At 50.2% G+C, this 19,991-nt stretch overlaps 1 protein-coding gene across 2 annotated transcripts in view; it reads right to left on the bottom strand.

Annotated features, from left to right (window-relative positions):
• Nucleotides 1-6,186: 6,186 nt before the first annotated feature.
• Nucleotides 6,187-19,991, bottom strand: part of DRP2 (dystrophin related protein 2) — a 39,212-nt gene continuing 25,407 nt past the window's right edge. For both annotated transcript variants that reach the window (XM_078065513.1, XM_078065512.1), the window contains 12 exons: nt 19,313-19,514; nt 19,005-19,090; nt 17,233-17,390; nt 16,743-16,909; nt 14,460-14,571; nt 12,934-13,070; nt 12,561-12,626; nt 12,241-12,306; nt 11,242-11,385; nt 9,421-9,658; nt 7,493-7,613; nt 6,187-7,170 (listed from right to left, as the gene is read on the bottom strand). In XM_078065513.1, coding sequence (XP_077921639.1) covers nt 7,046-7,170; nt 7,493-7,613; nt 9,421-9,658; nt 11,242-11,385; nt 12,241-12,306; nt 12,561-12,626; nt 12,934-13,070; nt 14,460-14,571; nt 16,743-16,909; nt 17,233-17,390; nt 19,005-19,090; nt 19,313-19,514 — 1,622 coding nt within the window. In that variant the 3' untranslated portion in view covers nt 6,187-7,045. The remainder of the gene's footprint in view (nt 7,171-7,492; nt 7,614-9,420; nt 9,659-11,241; nt 11,386-12,240; nt 12,307-12,560; nt 12,627-12,933; nt 13,071-14,459; nt 14,572-16,742; nt 16,910-17,232; nt 17,391-19,004; nt 19,091-19,312; nt 19,515-19,991) is intronic.

Consider the following 19,991-nt stretch of genomic DNA (forward strand, 5'->3'; position numbering starts at 1 on the left):
GCCCTTGGGATAACTCCTAATGAACCAAGCAAATCATCTCCTATCAACCATCTAACACTGGAATTTCGAGAAAGAGTATAGAGAAGTGATAAGAATGGCAGCTCCCGTATTTGCGTCAAAGTACGCTGTAGTGGAAAGAACACAAGGTTGGAGTCCTGGCTCTGCCGTTCACCTTGGGCAAGTCCCTCCACCCCTTAGAGCCTCTGTTATTTTCTCATCTGGAAATCAAGGGTGATAATGCTTATGACCAAGAGGCATCTGGGGGTTTTCTGGAGGTCGTTCAGCTAGACCCAGGTCTGGTCCCAATTGATGGAGTCAGTGCTGCTCTAGGAAATGTACTCCCAAGTTTTCTGTGCCACTTTTAGTGCTCCCGTTCCAAGTTGAAGTTAATAAGCCAGGGGCAATGAAGAGCAGGTCAGTGTGTATGGGCAGGGCCCGCGGAGGAGGATGGAAGACGGAAGGAATGCTGGGGGCAAATGCAGGGAAGAAGTGGGACTAAGGGGGCTAGACATGTTAAGGGCAAATGAAATGAAGTTAAGATTAGGAGAGAAGTTAGAGGACAGCTTGAAAACCAAGACGATATAAAAACGATTTTTTTTTTCAGGGGCGCCTGGGTGGCTCAGTCGGTTGTGTGTCTGACTCTTGGTTTCCGCTCAGGTCATGGTCTCAGGGTCATGGGATTGAGCCCCACGTCAGGCTCCATGCTGAGCGTGGAGCCTACTTGGGATTCTCTCTCTGCCCCTTTCCCTGTGCTCTCGCGGTCTCTCTCTCTCTCATTCTCGATTTTTTTTTTTTTTTCAGAAACCCAGGCTTTAAAAGATGAGAAGGAGAGTGGGGGAAAGGAATTGAGTGTCAGAGGCAGAAGGTGTGGGGGAAGAAGCAAGGTTTGCAAAGAAGACAGGCCTTCCCAGATGAAGGAAGGCAGGGGACTGGAGCAGAAACAGATAGAAAGCTCCCTGGGGACATGGCTGGAGAGACTGAGGCTAGCGAGGTGACACCTAGAGGTGAGAGAGGTAGAAGCGCCCTAGTTCAGCATCTTGTCCAATACTACAGCCCAAGAGCAGCCAGAACTGTGCTGCCGAGAGGCAGGATGGAAGGGAAGACAGCAGCCAAGGGGCAAGGGCAAATCCACGTGTCGGCACTGACCTTCCATTCCCTTTGCTGCCGCATCTCACCGTAACCCAGGGTAACTGCTTCACCACTGCCCTCCAGTCCCCCAAGGCTTACTGCCGCCCTGACTGTCCACCTTACCCCCCTCCCACACACACACACGTGATACCTCATGAGGTGTTCTTTTTCTACAGTCCCGTGATTCTGAATTTTGCATGGTACAGACCTGCGCTGGCCAATATGGTACCCACCAGCCACACGCAGGCTTCGAGGCCTTGACATTTGGCTAGCTCGAACTGAGACATGCAGTGAGTGTAAAATACACTCTGGGTTTCTGCAGGGGGACTGCTCCGGGCTGGGGCCCTGCCGACCTTGCACTATTAACACAGGCCACGTAGGCGAGGCTCCACTGCAGGCTGCCCCCGGCCTTGGCAGAATGCCCCGTGATCCTCCCGCCGCAACACGGGAAGATAGGCCGTCTCATGAGAAGTCGCTGCAAGACCATTTCTCACTCACCTCCCTATCTCGAGGGAAGCTTCTGGGAGGCTGTTTCTCATCGGCCTCCCTCATTCGGGTGAGGCACAGAGCTTTTGGCCTGCCACACCACCCGCAAAGGGTGCAGGGTAAAGGCCATAAAACTGCTTAGCGGCAGTGTGGAATTGGCCACTCAGCAATAGGGTGTCCCACCATTCATGTTGCGTGTCCTTGGGCCCCTTCTGTCGCGGCGTCATCCTGTGGGACGAGGAATGCAGGGAGGTGATACCATTGCCGATCTTGCTTTTGCTGTCTATATGAGTAATAAATTGTCGGGATATATGTGGGTTTCTTACTTTGTTTTGTTTTGGTTTTTTCCCAGCTGAATCTGTCAGCCTGCTTGGCAATTTCTAGGACTTAGTTAAAAAAAAAAAAAAAAAGGATTACAAAGTATCTTAATAATTGTTTTATACCGATAACACGTGGAAATGATGTTTCGGATATACTGGGTTAAATGTTAAAATGAATTTCACCTGGGGGCGCCTGGGTGGCTCAGTTGGTTAAGCGACTGCCTTCGGCTCAGGTCATGATCCTGGAGTCTCTGGATCGAGTCCCACATCGGGCTCCCTGCTAGGCAGGGAGTGTGCTTCTCCCTCTGACCCTCCCCCCTCTCATGTGCTCTCATTCTCTCTCTCTCAAATAAATAAATAAAACCTTTAAAAAAAATGAATTTCACCTGTTTATTTTTTTTAAAATTTGGCTGCTAGAAAATTTGTGTACATGGCTCACATTATATTTCTATTGGGCAGTGCTTTTATAGATTGGTGAGAAAAAAAACTGGTGGTGGGGAAGAGGGACTCACAGGGTTTTATTTTGCCAGAAAATGGCATTTTAAAAAAACTATGTTCATAGTTTTATTCCCATAGTTACAGGGACATTTTAACACTCCAAATATATGTAAATACCCATAATGAAGGACAGACCTTTAAATTGAATAAATGTAACTCTATGGAAACTCAGTGCATTGTCCTGATTTTTCTCATATTGCTTCAGGCTGGTGAAAAATCCCTCAGATTGTTGAGGATGGTATTTAAGTACTGTTGGTGTAGAGAGCTCCACCTAGGAGGGGATAACTGGCTAATTTGTGTGGGACCTTGAGAGGCAACCAATCCAGGTAACAATAGTGGATGGGGCTAGTGCAGGTGGGTTTCTTTTTTCTTTTCTTTTCTTTTATCTTCTTTCCTTCCTTCCTTCCTTCCTTCCTTCCTTTCTTCTTTCTCTCTCTCCCTCTTTCTTGTCCGGCAGGTGTTGAACTCATCTGGTAGCCTATGTTTTTTAGTATTCCTGTGGCTTCTTGGCCCACGCTCTCTTCCCACACCCAAATAAGGGAAGGGTGTGGAATATCAGAGTATAACCGGAAGAACCAAAGTAAACAAATACAAATTTATTATTTTCAAAGCAGAGTTCCAGGGAAAGGGGAAAAGCACCACGGTGAGTGGCAAAGTTAACCAGTTTGTTCCCAGCCCCGCCCCTTTGTCCCAAACTTTTCTAGACTTGTGTGCCACCCTTGCCACCTCCCTGTCCCCTGGATCCCTTCCCCAGCTTCCATTGCTTCCATTCCCGAGACCAGTTCTTGCAGCCAGCAAGCAGCAGAGCAGGCTCCACTCTGGCCTCAATACTGCCCTGGGGACAGCAAGGACATTCAGCAGGTCTCCCCCAAATGCAGCAGCTGTGGGAGGAGATGGAGGCAGGGAGCTGAGCCCTGGCCTTGAGCCTTTCCCTCTCCCGAAGCTGGTGGTGTTAAAAGAGTAAGGAGCTGAAGTATTCCTTTGTTCCCAGGGCAAGATTTCGGCAGGGAGGCCTAGAGATAGAGCTGCCCAGCTGAGCAGCTAAGCCGCCACGACCCTAGGGCAGGGCCCCCAGGCTCTCCCCCGGGACTGTTTATCTTAAGGCAGCTTACTTTTCTGGACCAGCTGTCACCCATGTCAAGGGAACTTTAATGAGATTCTTGGCCTGAAACCGTGTCAGAGGCCATGAGCCGGCCACTGAGACTGCGTGCTCAAGGAATGTTCTGGCATGAAGCTGGACATGGATGGAGCCCAGATCCCAAACACACACCTCAGGCAGCATGGGTATTCCTTAAAATTAACCTGGAGGGGAAAACCTCTCCCAGCACAGGCCTCTGCCTGACCTCAGGGTTTCTCATTACTGTGGCCTGCCAGCCCAGTTCCTGGAGCCCAAGAAACTCAACAACAGGTTTCTCTACAGGGACATATTTCCAAAGTTTGGGCCTTGAAGGAAATGGGCGCTTGAGAGCCTTGATCTCAGCCTTGCCATCCTGGAGGGAAGGGCACGTGTCCTCCCGGGGAAGGGCCCCCCTCAGGGAACCGTACAGCAGACAGCTTGGTGTTCTGCAGCCAGTCAGCCTTTTCTGACAAGTTCCCAGTCAACATGACTCCACTCTGCCCTCATTCGGAGCAGAGGCCCCCTCGTAACGGCTTTCTTGGCCTCTGTCAGATTCCGTCGAGAATCAGTCGCCTCTCGATTCTACCTATTCCCCGATACTATTTGACAACCACCCCGGCAAACACTCACATTCCTTCGCATGGATGCTGATCTCACGTCAGAGGTTTTCTTTAGGCTGCCTCCCCGGAAACTCCCTTTACCACTCCTCCAGCACAGGGCCATAAATTAATGCAGCATCGCAAAAGATACCTCTAGGAGACAGATGCCTCACAACCTGCAACACATCTCAGTAAATCTCACCCTGATTTGGATTCACGGTGCCCAAGGATCCATTTACCTCACTGTGGGCAGACGGCCCACACATGTTGCAGTGACTGTCACTGGACCCTTGAGTGACATACCTCGGGCACACACACAGGTACACACAGGACCACACACAAAGTGTCAGCGGCCCCACTAGTGAGAATTCAACTCTTATCCTGCTGCTTCGGTCCACCCACAGCACAAATCCTACATAGCAAGATCTACGTCTTCCCTACCATGCCTAGCCCACTGCGGCTGCCACAGGCCCTCAGCAGCCCAAGATTTCTTGGGTGAGGTGCGGGGGGGCGTATAGAAAGGGTTTTCTAGGACTTCCCTGGTAAAAGATTGTTTCATAACATCTGCCCTCCTAAGGCTTGGGCAGGATATGCCTCAAAGACCCTGAGCTCCCTGACCTTTAGCACATTTCTTCTATCCCATTCCTGCCCACAAAATAGGGCCCTACAAATATGGCCTCCTTCTGCCACCCCCACACCCACCCCCAACCCCCCACCCCCGCCATGGACAGATGCCCATGGTCTGTGTCTGATGCCTGCCTACTACCTGTTCACCATACATCCAGATACCCAGTCCTCCCATCCAGACACCTCATGAACACTGAGGCAGATGTCATGGTTAGGTCTGATACCCCAGACCTGTGGCCTAGTGCTCCCTGGCCATTCGAGAAGGAAGCAATCCTAGGCTTCTGGACCCAAGCTACTGCCCTCCCTCCCCTGCAGCAGAGAAATCTAACTTCCCAGCAGTTCTACCCATGGACGGATGCACTACGTGATTATAACAGAGCACCCCACCTATCTCATACCCTCCTGACCTTGGTGGCAGCCACTGCTTTCTTTAAGACCCTGAGGCAGACTTAGGACCTGGAAGGGGCTGGAGGGTGTTCTCTGTGTCTTAGCCTGGCAAAGGCCAACAAAAGCCCATCTGTTCCTTCTTGTCTGCATGGGATGAGTAGAGCTTGCCTCTGTTCTGTTTTGGCACCTGAACCGTTGTTTAAGGGGAAGCCCAGGAAAAGTTCATCCAGGGCCCAGGTCTCAAGGGAACAAGATTTGGAACGAGTGAAGAAAACAGAGTGACTCTTCCCGTTAGATCCCACTGTGGCCACAGGCTTCTCTTGCTTTGGTCTGGAGGACAGCTCACCCCAAACATGAATGGAGAGACATCCTAGGGGAGCGGCCAGGTTGCATGTCTCTGTCCAGCCGGAGGCTGGGGCTAACAAAGAGCAAGGCAGAACATTAATACTTTAAGAGGTATTAGAATTTAATGTGTGAGTGAGGCCAGGGGAGTACCGCTGTACAGTACCTCTGCAGGACAGATATGTATGTATATAAACTTAGGCAAATTAAATCAGCTGCAGGGCTCTGGGTTATAAAGCTTCTTTTGCAGAAAGCTGCCTAAGTGCGCTCTGACTCTGTTCAAATTCCCCAAGCCCACTCCCCCGCGCCCCACCCCCACCCCCTGCTATCTACTCTGAACGGTTTCTGGATAAAGGGATTATGGTCTAGGCAGCCTAGCAAGAGTTAGTTTACTTGGAGGATCGGGTTCACCTTCCAGAGTTAGAAAGAACAGTTTTATGCAAAGGAAGGCCTTGCTGTTGTCTGGGTGGGAAGTGGCCAGCTTCCTGATTTGTGGCCAGCGGTTCCTGGGAAGGGACCACTATTTAGGGCTGCTGCTTGCATCTGCCTTGTGATTAGCTGGGGACAATCAGCCGCCTCATCTGATTCCGCCTGAAAGAAACAAGGGTCACAGCCTGCAAGAGTGTTGGGCAGTCACACTCCTCCAGGCTAGTGAGTGGCTTCCCCTTCCTCACCCAAGGAGAGCAAGACCCCCTTGCTGAGCAAGCAGCTGCCCCTGCCCCAGGGCTGTGAGGGCAGACCCGGAAGAGTGAAGGGTGGCTTCAGCTGGATTTCCGGAGCAACTTCTGGTGTCTCAGGAGGCTGAGGCCTTCAGGAAGGAGGGGGGTCGGGGTGGGGGGTGGGGTGGGAACTAAGCCCATAAGTATCTCTTTAATGTTTCCAAGTGTATGGTGTAAGTAAGAATCAGAATGAACTTGAGCAAGGGCGGCCAGGGCCTGAGGCAGAAGGAACTGAAGATATTCAAAGGGGAAACAACATCTAGGGAGCATCAGGATGGGTAGAGAGAGACGCCGTCAAACTAAAGTAATAGGACACATGCTGCCCAGACATTTTCAGGGGCACTTTTTTTTGGGGGGGGTTGTGTCTTGGGGATGCCCTTCTGCCTCCCTGAGTTGGGCCAGAGAGTAGGGCTAACCCCTGTGGGTTCCTAATGCTGGAACCGTGGGGTCATGCGGCTTCCTTATCTCCATAATGCCATGGAGAAGGGAAAGGGGCCAATGGGCACTGCTTAGTTCTGCAAGGCAGCTTCTCTGCTCCCCATCTGCCCGCACCGCGACAGAAACATACATAAGGGACTGGTCTCAAACTTGAGGATTAAAGGGCACGTTTCTAGAGTTGGGGGAATCATGCCTCTCCCTCTCCCAGCCCTGAAGCATCCACTTCACACATGGGCAGATCCCTGCTGCTGCCCCGAGCCCAGATAACTCTGGCTGAGGAATGTGGGCCCGGGAGGGACCGGAAAGGTTGGGTGAAGGCGTGAAGGAAGACTTGGACCAGAACCGGGAGAGGACTGTGGATTATAGGATGGGGATCTGGCTCCATCAAGAGGCCAACAGGGGGTTGGCAGTCCCATCAGAGCTTTGCACACCGGGGAAGGCGTGGCGGAGCTTCTCCATAATGTCCTCCAAGCACAGGCTGACATCGTGGCTCTTGGACCCCACATCATCTAAGTTGGAAAAGAGAGATTTGGGGAGAGAACTAGGGATTCCCTGCTGAGGCCAAGGGGCTGAGGCGGGAGGCTGCCCGCTGAAGGACGAAACCCCACAGCGTTTGTGTCTTCCCAGCACAACGCCTAGAACATAGGAGGTGCTCAATATACACGTGTAGAATAAGCAAACAAACGCTTCAGTCGATAAGCCAGTATCCCTGACACTAAGCTCAAAGCCACGAGGGGAAACCCATGGTCCAGCCCTAGCAGGACCTTGGGCAGATCTGGGGCAGGATGAAGCCATGGAGGAAGGGGCTGGGAGGGGCCAGGGGGAACTTACCTGCAGCTTCAGTATCTGGAGTGGTCTGTCCCTTCTCCTGGGGGTGACTGCCTTCTGACTGCTGCGGAGAGGAAGCTAGGGACGAGCCTGCAGAACCATTGCCATCTGATTCGGTGGGTGGCTGGCAAGAGGTAAGGCATGACTTAGGTGGCTTTGCTTTTCTGACCTCACTTTAACAGACTCCTGAGCTTAGAAGGGGTTTTAGAGACCTCGTGCCCATCCCTTTGCCCTGGGACTTTAAGAAGTTTTCGGTAGTGCCCCAAACAGTGGCTTCCCCTTTGAAGAAACTTCTTAGAATATTCAGTTACCAGTTAACCTTCCTCCTTCAACATGTGTCAAAGACTCCCAGTTGCACCTAAAGGTCTCTTGCTGTCCATCTCAGCTATAATTAAGCTATTTAGAACCCGGATCTCCCTGAAAATATAGCGTTACACACCTGATCCTCAGTTCATGATATATGTTAGGACCTTTAGGAATTCATCTAGAGGCTATCCCTCAGAGGATCTGGGGAAGAGGCATGGGGTGGTATTATTGGTACATATAGTGATTATACAGTTGACCCTTGAAAAATGTGGGGGTTAGGGGCACTGACCACCCCCGTGCAGTCAAAAATCCACATATAATTTTGACTCCCCCAAAACTTAACTGCTAATAGCCTACCGTTGACCAGAAGCCTTACTGGTAACATAAACACTAAACATTTAGTTTGTATGCATTATATACTACATTTTTACAATAAAGTCAGCAAAAGAAAAGAAAATGTTATTAAGAAAATCATAAGGGGCGCCTGGGTGGCTCAGTCAGTTGAGCGTCTGACTCTTGGTTTTGGCTCAGGTCATGATCTCGAGGTTGTGAAATCAAGCCCCAAGTTGGGCTCCGCACTTAAGGGTCTCTCTCTCTCCCTCTCCTTCTGCCCCTCTCCCTCACTTTCCCTCTAAAAAAAAAAAAAGAAAAAGAAAATCATAAGGAAGGGAAAATACATTTACAGTACTGTACAGTAAAAAATCCGCATATAGGGGCACCTGGGTGGCTCAGTCAGTTAAGCATCTACCTTCGGCTCAGGTCATGATCCTGGGGTCCTGGGATCCAGCCCCACATCCCCACATCGGGCTCCCTGCTCAGCGGGGAGTCTGCTTCTCCCTCTGCCTCTGCCCCTCCCCTCCTCATGCATGCTCACGCGATCTCTTTCTCAAATAAATAAACAAAATCTTTTAAAAATCCGCATATAAGTGGACCCACACAGTCCAAACCTGTGTTGTTCAAGGGTCAACTGTAATAGGTAACGTTTACAAAGTATTCCCTACATTCTTGGCATCGTGCTAAATTCTTTAAATACATTATCGCATCTTAGGTTCACAATTCCACGAAGTTGGGATGTTATTATCCCTGTTTTACAGATGAGGGAACTGGGGTAAGTGAGGCCAAGTAACTTGCCTAACACCTGACAGTCATGAATTGGCACAGCCACATTCGAACCCAGGGCTGTCCGACTCCAGAGCTACACCATGCCATATATACAACCCCTCAAGGAGGAAAGGGACAAACAGGAACGAAGAGCTCCCTTCCCGGCAAACATCATTGTCTCCCCCAGCATGTCCAAACCTGCTTCTTTCCAGCAAACATCACGGTAGCGAAATCAATGTTTTGGATGATTCTTTGAGCTTCGTCCTCTCGATACCAGATTCAGATGGGTCGTGGGGAAGTGAGCACTCAGACTTGGCCAAGAGCACACCGGCCCCTTCCCGAGTCCCCTTCCCTAATCGTCGTCAGCCCAGTTCTCTTCAGAAAGTCATCCAACAACAGCCACCGCCAAGGAGCGCTTTCGTTCCTGCCCTTTGCTGCACTCCCCAGCTCCCCACGTCCAGGAGGTGGGGGGGGGCAGTCAGCAGCTCTGGTCCCCCCCCCCCCCCCCCGGGCTCCAGCCTCACCTGCAGGAGCAGCTCCCTTAAGCGCTGCAGCTGAGACTCCAGTTGCTTGTTGTGGTCCTCGAGGATCTGCATGCGTGTCTCCAGGCGGCTCTTGTGCTGCCGAAGGATCCGGGCCTCGGCCAGGAGCTCCTCGTTGCGGTGGTCCTGTGCTACCTCGGCAGAGCCCTCAGCCAGGGTGGGGGCCTCGGCAGCCTCCTCATGCTGCCACTTCAAGCGCTTCAGCTCTCCCTGGAGAATCCTGCCAAGGAGACAGGAGCCAAGACCTATGGCCTTAACAAAGTACTGACTGTCTGGGTCCCAGATGTCCCCTCCTACCTAGTGGTGTGCGGTCCCTTTGCTCTCCCAGCCCCACCCCCACCCCAGCCATGTTCGGGCTCGAATGGCCATATCCATTCTTCTCCAGCACACATGTCATTTACTCTGCCATCCTCGGGCCTCAGAGCAGAGAGAGCTGACATTTCATCTAACAAAGGTCTCAGGGCTTTGATGTGCTGCTTCAGGGATTAATTCTGACCTTAAAATCAGGCAGAAACATAGTCTGCAAATAAATGAGGCATTAGGGCCACAGATTCACCTACTCCATTTTTAGATTTTTAGATTCCAGCGGAAGACAAACAAAAGATCACCCATCTTGCCTCTTCTCTCCACCTACCCTCCTGTTTGGCCCCCTTTGAATACCCCTGTTGAGTCATCAGGAAACAGAATCGCTCTCTCACCAATGCTTCCCCCGGGCCTGCCCACTGCTGATCTAACGCAGTGCTTCTCAAACTATCCGTAGCAGAAAACCAGGGGAGGTGGGGGTTCAATCACTGTGGACCAATAAGTGGTCCAAATGCCTAGGGCCAGCACACAGCTCCCATCACACGTGACTTGCCACACAAGTTCAACAGCACGCAAATGGGTCTATGGCTGATTCCATGAAAAGTCCACTAATTATGTGCCTGGAACACATGGCCATGTCGAATTGCTCTAAAGGTTTCTAGAAGCTGACTTTCTATGTCTGTATTTATCTTGTCTTGAACCAGTTAGCGAACACTTGGCAGACCGGCCCTGTTCTAAGGACTTGCCACTCCAAGTAGTCTGGGGGCCAGCACCATGGGCATCCCCTGGGAGCCGGTTAAAAATGCAGAACTCAGGCCCCACCCCAGACCTGTGAATCAAAATCTGCGTTTTACCCAGCTCCCCAAGTGACTTGTATGCACACTAAGGTTCGAGAAGCACTGGTCTGAGGAATCCTTTGGGTTTTATCGAATGCCCCCAAAGTGGCTTGGACCCTTTGACACAGGCTGAAAAGTACCAAAACCCGTATTTTATGGAGATTAATGTCATCCTCGTAATCTTCACCTTCCCTCTTCCAGTCCTCACATACTCCATGCAATGTCACCCTTCTCTTGTTTTATTACTTTCAGTGAGTGATAAGTGCCTCTTTCCATTTCCAACACAGAAAGTTCCTCGAGGGCAGAGACATGCATTCTCTCTTCTGTATTCTCTGTGTTTGCACTCTCTCTGCTTGCATCTACTGGGTACTTGAAAATATTTGGGTTGGGTTAAAAGGATTCCAATTATGATTAGAATTGCTAGCATTTATTGAACCCTACGATAAGCCAGGTACTGGCTAACGCATTTATATGCCTGATTTCATTGGAAATTCACAAGTGACCCTAGGAGGTAGATACTATTATTGTCATCCTTATTTTATAAATGAGGAAATGGGGGATCACTGAGTAGAAGTCACATAGCTAGGATGTGGAAGTGTCAAGACTCGAAATTAAACTGTTTGACTCTCCCACCCGCACAGATCTGTGCCATCACCGCACCCACCGGTTCTCATCCTCTAAGTGGGCCAGGATCTTCTCTAGCTCCCCCTTGCTTTCTGTGGCCATGCTGCACGGAGCCTGCTGTCCAAAGGCCGGCTCCCGGTCTGTAATGGGGCTGGAGTGCCGCAGCAGGTACTGGTCCTCATCTCTGCGCGGGTGTGGGGAGAGAAGAGGAGGTGGCCAGGCAGTGAACCAAGAAACATCTCAGGGCAGGAGTTCTCAGCTCCCAGCTCAGGCCCCAGGAGACATAGGCTGGAAGATTCACTTCTAAGTCACATAGAGAGGGAAAGCCTATATATTCAGGTTTAAGAGGGATAAAGGTGTTTAAAGGTGGCAGAGGTCGTGGTTGAAGGTATAGGAGGGAGTGTTTTCGGGATGCTGGGGCTTCTGGGTTCTACCTAAAGCCCCCTGGGAAACAATGAGCAAATCACTTCCCGGTGTGTGCTGTTCCCTGACCTCGTCCTCCTTTGCTTCCTCACCCCCCCCCCCCGCCAGGGGGCTCACTGCCTGTCTAAGTTCCATCGGGGCCAGCCTCATCCATTGGCCAGTAGCTCCTAAGCCCCCTGAGCTTGTCAGGGACCTCCCTAGGGATAAGGGGCCCCTTCTCTGAGCTATAGCACCAGGGAATCCCTCTGGCCACACTTCAGTCAAGTCCCTGGTGTCTCCCCAGGGTGTGGCACTGGACGGGGCTTTGGCACCTTGAGCGGAGATAATGGCTCATTTCTGCAACTTTAGATGAGGGCATATTCTCCTTCCTTCAGAGTTAGGCATGGAAGGACGGGATCTTGCAAGAGGAAGGGACCTGGGCATACGGCGGCTCAGTCAGTCGATAGAGGGCTTCTATTACTAAACACTGTGCCCAGAAAGCAGCCTTCCTTCCTTGGGGCCTCTGGGACCCTGGCCACCACACGTCCCTCTCCTGGAGGATATATCCTTCCCAAATGGTGGCAGAGGGATCCTAAGGAGAACTCTTTCTGGAAAATACGCAGCTGTGAAAACTTACATGCTGTCATCTGGGGACAGGCTGTCATTAAAGAAGGAACAATTCTGACTTTCCATCTCAGCAAGCCTGAGAAGAAAAAGCAGGAACAGAAGGGAAAGCAGGATGTGGGGGCTTGCTTTCATCTCAAGGACTCTAATCCCACAATAGGATCATTAGCTTTGGGGGGCTGCCCCAACCACCCTGGAGTGTTGGGCCTCGCTGGCTGCCACATACCCCACTGTGCACACCCCCCTGGTCTAGACGCCATTCTCTTTGCCCTGACTGAAGACCCCCTCCCCCTTAGACTCTTTAAAATCTCCCTCCCCCGAACCTGGTGGTACCTGCTGGCAAAATGCTCAATGCGGGAGTGTGTGTCGGCGTGTGGCAACGTCGGGGAAGAAGCCAGCCTAGAAGAAAGCAGCGGACTCAGAGGACCAAGGCATGGGCAGCTGAGCAGTCTGTTTCCTTATCACCACCCTCTCCACCCCCCCCCACCCCCCCACTAAACTAGGCAGATGGCCAAGAGTTGATGGGAACAGGATGCAGGGGCTGGATTCTAATCTATTTCTCGGGCCAGCTCCCTAGCCAGGCCCAAGCTGACCCTCCCTGTTGCTAGTCAGGTTGGCCTCGGAATACTCCTCCGCCCCTACACGGTGCATCCCACCCCCAGCCCGCCAGGGCCCGCAGCCCCTCCGCTCAGCGCCTGGTACTCACGTCTCACTGTAGTCCGCCTCCAGCACCGACTGCACGGGCAGATAACCTCGCTGAGGGTGTCTGCTGAAGTAATGCTTTGAGCGGAATTTGTTCTTTAAGGTCGTGGCGAAGTCCCTCATGTTCTCACTGGATGTGGTCTAGGGGCAGATAGGGCAGAGGGACCCATCTTAATGGCTTCGGGGTGCTGGGGAAGTGGGGATGCTCCCCCAGAGCAGGGAACATGACCGGTCATCTACTCTTGTTCATGCCCACCACGCTCCACTCCCAGAAAAAGGTCAAGAAGGATGTACTGCCAAACTGTGAACACTGGCTGCCTCTGGGAAGTGGGACTGGAGAGGTGGGGGCGAGGCTGAGGAGAGAGGGGGACTTTCGTTTTGGACTTTATACACCTCTAAGGAATTGGAATTTTTGCAGTAAGCATATATTTGTTATTTTCTAAAGGATCTTTATATAAATCCTAGGGGTGCAGAAGATGAGCAGGAGGTAGAGGATTATCAGTCTACCATCTCAAGCCAGTTTTCTCTGTATGTTTATTTTGAAATGATAATAGAAGAAAAATAAAGGCAAGCCCCCTGCTCCCACTGGGTGACACATCCAGTGAGAACATGAGGGACTTTTTTTTTTTTTTTTTTAACCTCCAAGAGACTGAGTAATTGATTTGAGCACAAACTTGACTAGCGGGAATGGAAGAAATGACAAAGTAGCCGGTGAAGACTAGGTTGCAGGAATGCTCAAAGTTATAGCCAGGAATCCCCCAAACTGGTGAAACTCTGCCCTTCATAGCTACCTGAGCCCAGGTTGGTCAGCATTCCTGAAATCCACTCACAGAATTTCTCCTCTGTTGTGTTCAGGACCCAAAACTCCAAGCTTAGCTCCCTGAGTGGACTCTACTCCCCAAGCTCTTTTATCCTTTTCTGCCCCACAGATACTCCCAAGTCCCAAGCATATTGCCAGCTCCCCCCAATGTTCTCTCCCACCCCACCTCCCCACCTTTCAACGCGGTTCCCCATAATCCATCTCTCCAAATCGTCATCTCTTCTCCAATGAAAACCAAGTTAATTTGGGGACCCGGGTAAAGAGCATACTCTTTTTTTCTTTTTTTTTTTTACCTCCAAGAGACTGAGTAATTGATTTGAGCACAAACTTTGGAATTGACTAGGAGGGATGGAAGAAATGACAAAGTAGCCGGTGAAGACCAGGTTGATGGGAGCAATGCAGGAAGCTAGGCAGGAAAAATTAAAGTGAGCAATGGAAGGAAGGCCAGTTGCCTGGAACTGTCTTGCTCTCTCTATTTTTTTTTCCTGAGACTTTGCTCTGCAGGAAAATAGTAAATGCCTTTTAAATGGCCATGAGTGTCCTGGGCTGCTATAGCCAGGAATCCCCCAAACTGGTGAATCACCAGGACTGCTCGGAGAATGCTCCCCAAAGGAGAACGGAATATAGCTAGTCCATGCTCGGCCAAGCAGATCAAGGGCCTAGAAGCTGACTGCTGCCTCCCCAACCTGCTCCGCCCAGAGGCTCCGTACCGGTGTGTAATACTCCATGATGGGGTAGTGAAGTTTGTTGCCTTTGCTGGCCCTGCCTGTCAGGAAGCAGGTCTGGCAGATGTCCACATTAAATTGTTTCAGACTCCGGTACCTTGGGGAGACGAGAGGTGGTAGGACAGAGAATCCAGCGGACCGTAGTGACCTCCCCATTTCCCTAACTTCCAGATATACACACACACGTTAGAAGGGGGCGAGGCATGGAGTCATAATGGGCTCAACCTCCCATACGTAACAGTGGCTGCGTCCTCACTAGATGACTAGCCTTATTCTTTTTTTTTTCTTTCTTTCTTTTACATTTTTTAAAAGATTTTATTTATTTATTTGACACAGAGAGAGAGAGAGCACAAGCAGGGGGAGCGGCAGGAAAGGGAGAAGCAGGCTCCCCGCTGAGCAAGGAGCCCGTGCGGGGCCCGATCCCAGGACCCCGGGATCATGATCCAAGCCAAAGACAGACGTTTAACCGACTGAGCCACCCAGGCGCCCCGCAAATAGCTTTCTAAACGAAGATGTCTCCGAAGGGTCCTGTCTCACAGGTACCACCATCTACGTTGGAGAAGTTACACTTCCAATACGAAGGCTCTTATTCTACCAGCCTTGGGCAAGTTGGCTAAGTTATTTCCAAAACTTGTTTATAATAATAACTCGGAGTGCCTGGGTGGCTCAGTCAGTTAAGCGTCCGACTCTTGATTTTGACTCAGGTCAGGATCTCGGGGTTGTGAGATTGAGCCCCGAGTCAGGCTCCGCTCTGGGCTCCGCTCAGGCATCAGCCTGCTTAAAGATTCTCTCCCTCTCCCTCTGCCCCGCCCCAGCCACTGCTCATGTTCTCTCTCTAAAAAAAAAAATAATAAATAAGTATAATAATAATTCTATTATTACTGAATATTGACTAGCTCTTCAGATCCAGGTCCAAAGCCTGGCTGAACTGCCCAGACCTAGTAGTACAGAAAGGTGAAATGCCTAGACTTATGGAAGTCAGAGGAGCCAACATCTAGTCCTGGATCTACATTCACCAACTGTGTGAACTTGGGCAAGTCACATGACACCTGCGTGCCTCATTTGCTTATAAAAAGCAGGGCCTTTGTAAAGAGAGTGCCTTCATGCTTTCAAAAGTTGAAAACTTGAGCATTTTATGATGAAAGCCAAATTCAGGGTAGTGGGAGGAGAAGGGGAATGTAACCAGGGAAACTTTAAATGTATTGCGATCGTGCTTTCTTTCTTCGTCTTGGTGGTGGGTGCACACTTCTGCGGGCTAGAGCTGGCTCAAACCAGCTCATGAGAGCCAGTTGTTAAAATTTCAGGGATTTTTTCCAAGCCAGTTGTTAAACACAACCATTACAAAAAATATATATAAACTCACAATTAAGTAAATGATATTAAAAACAAAGGTAACAATTACTCAGAACTCACCACCTCCTGATTATTTTTCTATTATCTATGCTCTTGAGGTTCAGTCTATTGTATCTGTAATGTGGAAATGCTGTCAATAGTATACAACCAGGGACGATGCCTGGGTGGCTCAGTCGGTTAAGCGTTTGCCTTCAGCTCAGGTCATGATCTCAGGGTCCTGGGATCGAGTCCCACATCAGGCTCCTTGCTCAGCAGAGAGTCTGCTTCTCCCTCTGCCTGCTTCTCCCCTGCTTGTGCTCACTCCCTCTCTCTCTCTTACTCTCTCTCTCTGACAAATAATAAATAAAATCTTTAAAAAATAGTATCCAACCAATGCATCTCTTCTCAACCTCTTGTGGGTAGCTGGACATCAGCCACGGTGGGAGTATTTACGTCATGGAAATTAGCAAATACTACAAATCAGGTTTGGGTTTCTGTTTGTTTCTCTTGCTTTCTGGGGAGTCCCTTGTGAACCATTTGCCAGCATATCATTTGGTACAGAAGTGTTCTTATATGTCAGGATGCTGGGGCTTCTGGGTTCTACTTAACGTTCCCTGGGACACAATGAACAAACTACTTCCCTCTCTGTGCTGTTTCCCCACCCCCAGCCGACCCCCTTTTCACTTTTCTATACATTCTTGGTAGGTCTGGACTACTTTGTAATATAGACGAAAACAAAAGAAAGTATTTCACCATTGCCGATTTTTTTAAAACGTCGAACATTCTGCAGTGGAAAGGATTAAAACAACATAGAACAGTGTGCTGTAGATGAGCTGTAATTATATAATTACGGAATACATTGTTTCATAATATGTGCTTCTATATGTAACGTGGCCCCTTTATTATTATCAGTCCAGCAGGTGTTGCCTTCCTTACCTGAAGCCCTTGATGGGGCACTGCCTACAGATAGAGCACTTGGTCTGATGCTTCACTTGCTCAGCAATGGTGACCCGATGCAGAACAGCTAGCCACACCATGGACTGGGGCTCCAAGTTGACCCACTCTAGGAACTGTGAAGCTTCAATGACTGGCTTCCCAGTGCTCTAGGGAAACAAGAAACCCAATGACAATGACTGAGGCCCTTGTCCCCAGATTGGCAGCCCGCAGAGGGGCAGGAGAACCAGCAAGACCTGGGCTGGCCTATGGCCTATTCTACAGAGGTGTCCACCTTCTGCTAGTTGAGCTGGCATCGCTCCCCGCCCCCGCAGGACTCTGGCCTTAAAAGCCCAGAGAACCTTCTGCTTTGTTATTCCATCTGAGCAAACTCCCTTACATCTGAGTAGTTCAGATCGGAAACCTCGCTCTTAGTTCTCCCTCCCTTCCTCCCACCCTCCCTCTCATCATCCCTCTCCAGTTCCATACTCACAAAACGGAAGCAACTACGGACACTGGGCTCCACATTGCTGCCCCCAAAGGCTGCCACTTCCCCCAGCTGACGGGGCACCTGAATGGCCTCATGAAGCAGGACGCCGAGGTGGCGCTGGTCACACTGGCTGCCTGAGTTGGCTACTTGGCTGAAGAGGTCTGTGGGCCACACCATAAGTCATGGCCCACCCCGAAGCAGGAATGGCCAGAGAATGGTGTAAGGAGAAGGAGCAGAAAAGGAAGACAGGGAAAGAGCACATCGACTTAGCTAATAACTTTCAAAACTGGAATACTTAAAGGTCCATCCCTGACCTTCTAGAAGCCCATGAGTTCTAAAAAGAGCATTCTCTGAGTTCAGAGAGAAAAAGACACAAAGAGAGAGAGGGAGAGAGAGGGCACATCAGAAACAGAGGGAGAGAGAGAGAGATGTAGACAGAGAGCAGGTTGCATGTGAGACCAATGCCAGACACAGATATGACACTGTTGGGAAAACAGACTCAAGTAGCAAGATGAAGGGGCGTGGGGTTTAGGGGTGCCTGAACATGAGTCCCCTCCTGCTCATGTAGCTCACGGAGCCTGACACTGCAGTAAGCTCTCAACTCTCCACTCAAATGGAAAGAAACACTGGCACGGATAATCCGCAGACAGGAGATGATCATCTAAGAATTACCTCTAAGTGATTGTGGAATAGACCATGGTACTTATATTTGAATCGGGGCTCTATCTGCCCTGTGCGAACTACCCCCATCCTACCCCAACCTTAGAAAAGCTCCTTCAAAGGTTCTTGTCTGTCTCATACATCGCCTATGGCTTAGAAAATACTCAGAAGTAGAAGGCAGACGGCCTGAGTTTTAGTTCTGGATCCATGACTGACTAGCTTGGAGGACCTTGGGTAAGTGAGGAACCTCTCTCTGCTGCAGTTCCCTTACTTGTAAACTTAGGAGAAATAATCACTGCCCAGTCCTTTTCAAAGGGATGTTGGGAGAAATCAATAATATCGTTGCTATGACCTTGCTTTGTTCTGTCTCCTTCCCTGCAAAGCTTTCCCAGATCCGTCATCCCTCTTCTATGATCTGATATAGCACATACCCTTTGCCATTCAGATTATTCTAATTAGCACTTTCAAAAATGCTTTCTGTGGACTTCCATCACCACCTCTGGACCGTCAACAACTTGAGCAGGGACCGTGTCTACTTGCACCTTGTACTCACCGCACTTAGCACAGAAAAGCACAAAATGCTGTAGAGAAGATGGAGGATGGAGGGAAAAGCAAAGGTACTAGAAACCAGAGAGGTTAAAAACTACAGGCGTACCTACTATTCACCTCCCAATAATAATCCCGATGGGGATTAGTGTGCGCCCCCTGCCCGCCCCATGCAATCACATGGGAAGTCTCCAGTAGAATGTGTGACATGGCTTGAGCTTCAGACTGGGAGAGGGCTAAGCCCGATAGGCCACAGGGGAAGGGCACTAGGAAGTCGGACCCTTGGATACCCCAGGATGCCAACTCAGAACTTGGTCAACTAATTACATTAGATCAGAAGAAGCCAACCCCCTTGGAGTGACACTGGAAATAGTAACAGGCCTTAGACCCATCTTAGCCTTTGGCTGTTGTGCGTTCTTTGCATAGCCTGGACCACCATTATAATGTAGCCCGAGTTGTACTCTGCTGACTAGTCATAAGACCTACCTTCTGCTTATTTTCACCCTTCCTCCTCCCACTACACCTCTCCCTCCACCCAACTCCACTCCAGACTTTGGAGCTGTACTCACACTGCAATTTTTCCTTCACTTCTGTGCCGCACAGGCATGCAATGCCGGTCTTAAAGGACAATGCCCGCATCTTCCCACTGCGACCACTAGGTTTAAGAGAAGAGACTGAGAACATGACTATACGGAACGAGTTAACATCTTGGCATTAATTCCCCTCACAGAGTTGATCCTAGCAGGGCTCTGTGCCAACCATGCCCCAAGCTGAGCTAAGTCTGAGTCCACTGTGGGAGCAAGCCCTTCTCACCATGCCCACTTCCGATGTCCCATTGGATTTCATCCTGGAGGCTTCCAGGGGTACAAGCCCTCACCTATCAAAAACATTGAGGAGCCAGTTGAGGCTCATGTCCACACAGAGTGGCACGTTGACCAGGATGCCTCTTTCTTCCTCCAGCCGTTCATATAAGGCCGTCAGGCAGTGAATGACCTCTACCACATCCATCACATGCTCACTGGCCTGCAGATCATGCTCATTGAAGATCTCCAGGGCTGTGGTTAAAGTTACCAGGTCCACTGGGAAGGAAAAGAGACAGGGGGAAAGGATAGCCAAAAGTAGAACTCCCAAGACTAGTCAAGGAGTTAACACACCACCATCACCAAATTTGACTCCATCTCCAGACCCACCATTTGTAAGTAGGATACAAGATTGCCCTTCACCAAGACCCTTATCCCAAAGAGGGGGATGGCAGCGAAAGGCCCCCTAAATTAACCTAAAATGTATATATACCCCTACGTTCTTTGACATCAGTTTCAAGAAGATGGTAGGAGGTGAGTAAATTCACCTCCTTTGTTGTATGAACTCCTAAGGGGTCAAGTCCCATTTCCAGGCGCCTTCCATTGTCCCCAAACCCCAGACTTGTTTCCAAAATAACCATAATCCTCCTCCTCCTTGTCCCTTCCCTGCCCAACATGGAGAGTCAAGCAACTATTTTGTGGCCAGAAGTATCCCAGTCCAAGGTTTGGAGCCATCAGGGGCGCCTGGAAAGAGCA

Source organism: Halichoerus grypus, chromosome X, assembly GCF_964656455.1.
Source record: "Halichoerus grypus chromosome X, mHalGry1.hap1.1, whole genome shotgun sequence".
In the NCBI taxonomy this organism is placed as follows: Eukaryota; Metazoa; Chordata; class Mammalia; order Carnivora; family Phocidae; genus Halichoerus; species Halichoerus grypus.